The sequence below is a fragment of the Hevea brasiliensis genome, chromosome 13 (assembly GCF_030052815.1).
Source record: "Hevea brasiliensis isolate MT/VB/25A 57/8 chromosome 13, ASM3005281v1, whole genome shotgun sequence".
NCBI classification, from domain to species: Eukaryota; Viridiplantae; Streptophyta; class Magnoliopsida; order Malpighiales; family Euphorbiaceae; genus Hevea; species Hevea brasiliensis.
In genome coordinates, this window is record NC_079505.1 from 80302197 (window position 1) to 80309769 (window position 7573).

Here is a 7573-nt window from a genome sequence, read left to right on the forward strand (position 1 = left end):
CAATATTTTTTTAGCTTACAAAATAAATAAATAAATAAATAAATTTGAAACGAGCAAATGCTCTACCATTTCAGTAAAGAAAACAGAACAAACAACAAAAGCCCTTTCATTGTTTCAAAGAGCTTAGACAGATCATTTTGCCAATGCAGTTTCACAAAACCTTGTAAGTTTGCATTCATGTCAACTCCAATTTTCCCTTTTCTTTTCCTCGATTGTATTAGTATATATACAGCATAGATATATATATTTGAATACAAGTACAGACTTCAGTAACTCAACATGCATCAACTGTTGATAATGGTTTGGGATCCTGAAGAGAGATCACTGTTTCAAAAGCACCAACCAATGCCTTGACCTTACTCTTCCTGCTCTTAGCAAGCTTATTTGCCGTCTCCTCAATCATGTCATTCAACAAATTCTGCTCAACTTTCTGTCCTTTAACATCTTTGCGTTTTAAAACAACTTTCTTGCTTTTCGATTTTCCAACATTAGGGTCGCCTTCATCAACACAAATTTCTGTGTTCTTAATGGTACTTTCTGTAGCCTCAACTTTCCCAATTTGGCTATCAATGAGGTTTCTTCGCCTAAATTTGAGTCTCCTTGGAGAACTAATTACAGGAGGAAGCTCAAGTACCTTTCCTTTCCTAAAAGTTAGCTTTCTGGCTGGGGAATCTGTATCTTTTGTTTTAACTACTCCACGATTTCTAGGTTTGTTCCTCGGTTCCACTTTTGCATTCACTATATTATCGATGCTAGTTTCAGGATCTTCAGAGAAGGTACCATCATGGTTAGACTTGGAGGATGACAAAGAAGAAATGGATGAACCAGCAACATGAATTCCCCTTTTATTGAGTCTCAAGCTTTTGCTCTCAGAAAATTTAGGTGATCGACTGACATGGATTCCACACTGAGTGCGTCTCAAAATCTTCCCAGCAAAAGGTAGAGACAATTGAACTGGGGAAATTCTTTTCTGATCATGTTTCAAGTTTTTGTCCCTATGGAATGAGGACAGTGATGGAGAACGATCACTGTGTTGAGTCAGTGCTTTATTCTCAGTATTCAATTCAGTTACATGCGAAGTCTTCTCTGGCACAGACTCATTGCTGGGTTGCTCAGATTCAGCTTTTCCAACATTACTCCGATCCTTCAAATGAGAAACTCCTTTCAGGCTCTTGAATTTTTCAGTATTCATATTTGAAACTCTCTTTTCAGAACGTTTGGGAGACAAAGAAGCAATTGGTCGAGTGAAAACCTTCTTAACAGAATGCAAGGCATACAAAGAAGAAGCAGTTGCTTGTGCCAAAACCTTTTTCCCATCCAATACGGAGTTCTTCATTTCATTAGCTCTTCCGAGTTCTGTTTGTTCTCTACTACTTGAAGCTCCATATGAAGTCACCAAAGAAGTACCCATTTCTTTGTTTTCTTGGATTTCACCATATTCTTTACCACTTAAATGCTCTTTTATTCGGAGACTAGGTGATTTTGGTAGCATAGGCCTTAACCTTGCATCTACTTCCTTGACAGGTAGTGAACGCTTTTTTAACAGGACAGTTTCTTTCTTAGTCGATGATTTGTTTTCTTGAATTTCACCATATTCTTTACTGCTTAAGTGCTCTTTTATTGGGAGACTAGGTGATTTTAGTAGCACAGGCCTTGACCTTGTATCTACTTCCTTGACAGGTAGTGAACGCTGTTTTAACAGGACAGTGTCTTTCTTACCTGACGAAGAAACTTCTTTCTTGCTGATAACAGGAATATCAGGATTCTGGATCCCGGAACCACGAGAAGACACATAATTGACTGCTAATTTCTTCTTTCTCTCTCCTAAAGTTAGAACCTTTCCCATGTCCTGTCCTTCACCTTGCCTTTCCATTATTGTTTCCAATATAGAATTGCTTGTTGTCTTCGTCTCAAGGTCTTGTCTTTGTCCATATTTACAATAATCATGGCAGGAACCTGTTGAAGCTGCAAGATAACGGGAAAGAATCTTTACACTTTTGTAGGGAATACCAATATTCCCAGCAGAGTACCTTTGGACATGACCGTCTTTGGGCTCAGTACCCTCCAAGACAACTGGGGTATCACTTTCAGGAACCACAGATGCAGAATAGGTCTCTGGGATCAGTGAGATAGAATCACTCTCCTGAATCACCAGTAAAGAATCACTCGCAGGGATCATTGGAGTAGGATCATGTTCTGGGATAGCATAAATTTTCTCCTCAGTCATTGTTGACCAAATAAAATTGCAAACTTCGCAATCCTGCAACAGACAGGAACATTTAGAGAAAGAAAAGCAACAACGGTTGAAATAAATGTGTATTCTTTTTTATTGATTTTTTGAGAAGAACATGAAGCTCTGATCTTACCAAGGATTACAAATATGAAGCAGCAACTATCTTGAGCTCTGAAAACTTCAAAGGTTTGCCAACCTGAAACAAAAAGAATCAAAGAAACCCCTGAGACCTGTTGGCATTGCATTCATGGTTTTCCAATGAAGAATTTGCACAATTAGCAATTCATCCGTTCAATTCAAATCATCTTATAATTACTTTGAGTTAAAAATGATCTCTATCAAATTATGAATTCCAATAATCTGTTTCTGAACCCCAAAAAAAAATCCACACAAACAGAACTAATAAAAGCCCATACAGCAATATCAAACTAATCAAAATATATATACAGATTAAAACATGTTTTAATTGCCTTCAAAAGAAAAAAAAACTTGAGAAATTTTATCTAAATTACGTCTCCAAAAGACCCCCATCAGAATTTTTCTGAAAAGCACATTTTTGTTTTGGCAAAGCCAATGTTTTAAGAAAATCATAAACAGCCATACTCATAATCCAAAAAGACACCAACCCAGTTGCAGAAATTGTTTCAGAAACTCATTTCAATCAAAACTCACATTCATAAGCCAAAAAGAGAGATACCCATCTTGCATTTTGGGTAATGCAAAGGGCAAAGAAAAAGAAAAAACGAAAAGGAAGAAGAAACAACAGAAAGAGAGAATGGGGGAAAAAATGAGGCAAGAACGTACCTTTGTGTCGAGTGTTTCTTGAAAAGAAAGCAAATCAGGGAAAGGACCCTCTCCCCAAGAAGAGGGTCTCCACCTTCTTTCAGATAAGAAAGGATTCCAGACAACAAAGGCAGGGGTGTTCTTCTGGGGCAAACAAGGCAACGAAATAGCGCATTTGTTGCAGGCATAGCGTCTGCCAACCGGACATAAAAACCGAAAACCCGTAGGAACAGAGAGATAGCAGGGCCCCAACTAATATGGAAACGGCCTTTCTCCTGATTCAGGATGATTTGGAAGCCAGATTTTATCAACCCAAAAATATCACAATCAATCCAAAATAAATAAATTCCATGCTTATAAATATTTACAATGAGCATCAGACCTCACTAATGTTCAGCGGTAGGTATTTACTTGTTTGCCCAACGAGTGTGATTTATTTTAGAATATAAAATAAAATTTTCATAAAAATAATTAATAAATTTTAATTTAATAATATTAATTTTTTTTTTAAATGGTAAAATTTTAAATTTAAATTCATTATAAAAATATAATTTTAAAATTTATAATACAGTGTGATATTATTTTATTTTTAACAAAAAATAAGTTTTAGGGTCTTTTCTCAATCATGCCTTCTCCTGGGATTTTTTCTTACTGGTTTTCTGGATAAGTAATAAAGGCATCTCTGATTTTCTCTTATTCTTTCCTTTAGATTTTGGGTCGTTCGGTTCAATTCAATTATATGGTAATAATGGCATCATAAGCCATTTCTCCCTTAGGACTGTTGCAATCCGCTATTGATGGTCATGGGTAAGAGACTTTCAATAACTCTTAATTTTTTAATATTGTTATAAATTTGAAAATTTATGAAAATTTTATTATTTAATTTCATAAAATTAATAACTTAATTTTTTTAAAAAATATATATATTAATTAATTTTTATATTTAATTATTTATTTTCCTTAAAAATATAATTATATAATTTATTTATTTTTTAAGGTAATTCCACTCAATATTATTAGAGTAATTTCGCGAGTAGCAAAATATCAAATTTAAATTTTAATAAAATTATTTATATACAAAAAAATATTTAATAGAAGGTGGTGAAAACGACTTTCGAAGTACAGGTGGCTACAACAAATAAAACTAGTGAATTTTTACCATTAAATTAATAATTGAGTATTGCATTTTTTAAAATAATTGATAGGATATAGTGTCCGCCAATAATTTGTTTTGATTTAGAAGTTTTTCTAGAACTAGGATGGAATGTTTATTTATAATAATTTTTTGTTTTATAAATTAAAAAAATTTAAGTTGAGATTCAATTTTTTATTTTAATATTTATAATTTTATATTTATAAGTTAATTTGATCATGTATTTTACTATATTTATAACATCTGAAAAAAATTTTAAATTTAATAAATTGTATAAATAATTATTTTAATATTATTTTTATTTCTTTTAAACATATTTTATAAAAATTAATTCAAAACTTCTAACATTTATTCTTTTTAATAAAAATAACAACATAAGTACTACAATAATAATAATTATGAATATAAAATTTAACTTTAGAAAATAATCATTTAATTTAAAATTTAAGTTGTGAATTAGATTATTATTAATGATGTTTTATTTAAAATATTGTTTTAAGGGAATTTAAATAGGATAGACTTAATTTAAAAGCATTTTGGACTTTTTATTATAAAATCATGAAAAGCTCATGGATTAAAAAGATAGTTAAAAGTTATAAAAAAAAAAAAGCTTTGAATTTTGAAAACCAGCAGCAACCCTCCTCCCCAAAATCTCTCTCTCTCTCTTCCTCCCGCATCTCTCTCTCTCTCCATTCACTATCCTCCGGCCAGACTCAGCTGCGAACAATTGCCAACGACCCTCCAGCAACCATCAATAGCATCAACTCATTGGGCAGTGAACAGCAGCAACCGGCGTGCTTTTCCAATGAAACATGCAAGGGGAGCTAAACTGTTTTTCATCATTTTCTTGTGACTTCGACGTTGGATTGGAGCCAAACTACCAGCGTTCAACTCCTCTTCCTCTGGGCTACCAAATCCAACCAACCCCACTCCCAATCATCGTTAGAATTTGGCAAATTGAGGAGAGAGACACAAAAAATTTTGAGGCCAATTCTAGCGAATCCGACTGTCGTATCAGCGATCTGAGACTACTGATACACTCAGAGCGACGAAACCTTCAAGATGAGACTAACCCCACTTGTAATACCCCCGTATTAAATAGTCTATACATTCTACTGTTCTGATGACTAGTGTCTGTCCAAACAGTTAGGATGTCTAGAACTATATCTATGTCACCTAGAAATGTCATAAATAAAAATTAATAAAAATTATATGAAGGAAAAATGGAAATAAGAAAAATAAAGCATAAATCGATTAAATGAGCTGAGGTCCCGGCGATGGGTGATCGAACCGGGAAGCGGCTGCGAGCTCAGTTGCTACCCTAAATTCGTGTGGAACCCTAGGACACCCCAGGCCTTTGAATAATGAGAAACTATTGGAATGTGAAAGCCACAAAAAAAAATAGAGAACAATATCAAATAATTGAATCAGAATTCAGGAAGTAACCAAGTACCATTAGAAAAATTGATCATACCCGATAAGGGGCATTTTGGTCAATTCACTCCTAGAGATGATTTTTGACCTAAATGTCCATTAAAATGTAAGAAATTAAAATATTGAAAAAGGGGTTAAAGATGAAGAGGTGTAAGAAAAGAAAAGAAAAAGAAATGAAATTCAAATTTTAATTTGAATTATGACATCACCATGACCTCACCATGATACAATAAACATTATAATTTTTAATTACAAAAGTTGTGGGGATAATTATTATTATTAAAAGAAGACAAAAATCACTTAAAAATCAATTAAAAGTTTCCTTCTTCTTCTCATGGGCAGCCGGCTCACTTTCTCCTCTCTCTCTCATCTTTCATTTCCACCATTGATGCATATATCAAGCTTGAACTTTTTGAGTTTCTTTCCATAAATCACCTAGCCACCAAAGTAAAACCTTGTTATTTAGCCTTGATAAGAAGAATGAGAGGAAGAATTTCAAGGAAGAGTGAAAGATTTGAAGAGTGGAAAGGAGCTTGATAGAGGTAAGTCTCCCTCTTCATTTAAATTAGCATATACTCATAAGATTAAATAAGTGAAAATAAGGTGGAAAATGAAAGAAATATTGTTGTTTTGGGAAGAGGGAAATTCGGCCAGCCATGGTATAGTGAGGTTTTGATGTACTTTAATCTAATTAAACATGGATTCTAGCTTGATTTGGGATGTGTATATAATTATTGACTTAAGCTTGCATGAAGTGCATGAAAATTTGTAAGGTGAAAGAATTAGGGTTTATGAAAATTAGAGTTTTGATGAAATGCTGACCAATTGGTGTTATTATGTCTAATTGTGGTTATTTGGTGTATTTTGAGTTGAGAATTAAAATAAATTGATGAATGGAATTGAGATAAATGAGGGATGTTGAATTACTGAATTCTAGACTAATGAGTCCAACAAGGTCAAATGGCTATAAGTAGAATTGTATTGCTCCAATTGGTGTGAAGTCAAGTGGAGATGAAACTAGGGTCATAATTCCACATTTTTCATGAAGAAACCTTGCCCAAAAACTGATCTCAAGTTGACTTAAAATTGGCTTGAATCCGAAATTGGTGTCCTGATTCTGGATGGAATTGACCAAATGAACAATATATGTTCAAATAGCCATAACTTTGTGTAGAGAGGTCCAAATGACCTGATTCTTGAACCCATAGAAAGCTTAGACATAGTAGAACAATTTTTATGAAGAATAGAAACTCAAATTTTGACCATAACCTAATCAAATTGCTAACCAAAATTAGCTCATTAAAACTGTCAAAACCAAAATTTGACCAGAAATTCTGGACATGGACCAATCCGGCCAGTCATGGTAAAAATACCATAACTTGAGCTAAAAAATTCTAAATGGAGTGATTGAAAAAAAGAATTAAAGTAGAGACATTAAGAAACAACTTTGATGAAGAAAGTTTAGCCAAATTCTCGCTGTAGATTGGTCCAATAGAATAGTAAACATTGGTAACAAAAACTGAAATTTTGAAATTTCTTCTAGGAATACTTTAATTGTAATTGGCAACTAATGCCAACAAGTTTATTATCCAAAATGTGGTACTAGCATGAAATTAGAATTTGTATACTTATTATTTATGAAATAAAAAAAAAATTTGCATGAATAGTAATATGAATAGCAACCACACTAACATCAAATGCAAAGAAATCAAACCTTATGAGACTTTATAAGTAAATTAAGTATGCAAAATTCAATTGTTAGATTAATTATTATAAATGATTTGGATGGGTATTGAAACACTTTATGTCACGACCCAACCTATGGGCCGGACCGGCACTAGGACCTGGGCCAGCCTAAAGCCCCCGAGGCCCGTAGTAAGCCTTAACTATTCATTAACCCAACTCTAAGGCCCATTTGGGCCCAATTTCAAGAAAACAAGCGGATGAGTCAGGCCATAAAATGGACTTTC

The 7573-nt window shown here is 33.3% G+C and overlaps 1 protein-coding gene across 1 annotated transcript; it reads right to left on the reverse strand.

Annotated features, from left to right (window-relative positions):
* Positions 1-39: 39 nt before the first annotated feature.
* On the reverse strand, positions 40-3273 carry LOC110639203 (uncharacterized). Its single transcript, XM_058132429.1, has 3 exons — positions 3038-3273; positions 2367-2429; positions 40-2260 (listed from the first exon to the last, which is right to left on the reverse strand). The coding sequence occupies exon 3, from the start codon at positions 2225-2227 to the stop codon at positions 275-277; it is 1953 nt and encodes a 650-aa protein (XP_057988412.1). The 5' UTR covers positions 2228-2260; positions 2367-2429; positions 3038-3273; the 3' UTR covers positions 40-274.
* Positions 3274-7573: the final 4300 nt, after the last annotated feature.

Bases quoted from the DNA above. Each gene is read 5' to 3' on its own strand.
- LOC110639203 (XM_058132429.1), bottom strand. From the start codon at position 2,227: ATGACTGAGGAGAAAATTTATGCTATCCCAGAACATGATCCTACTCCA.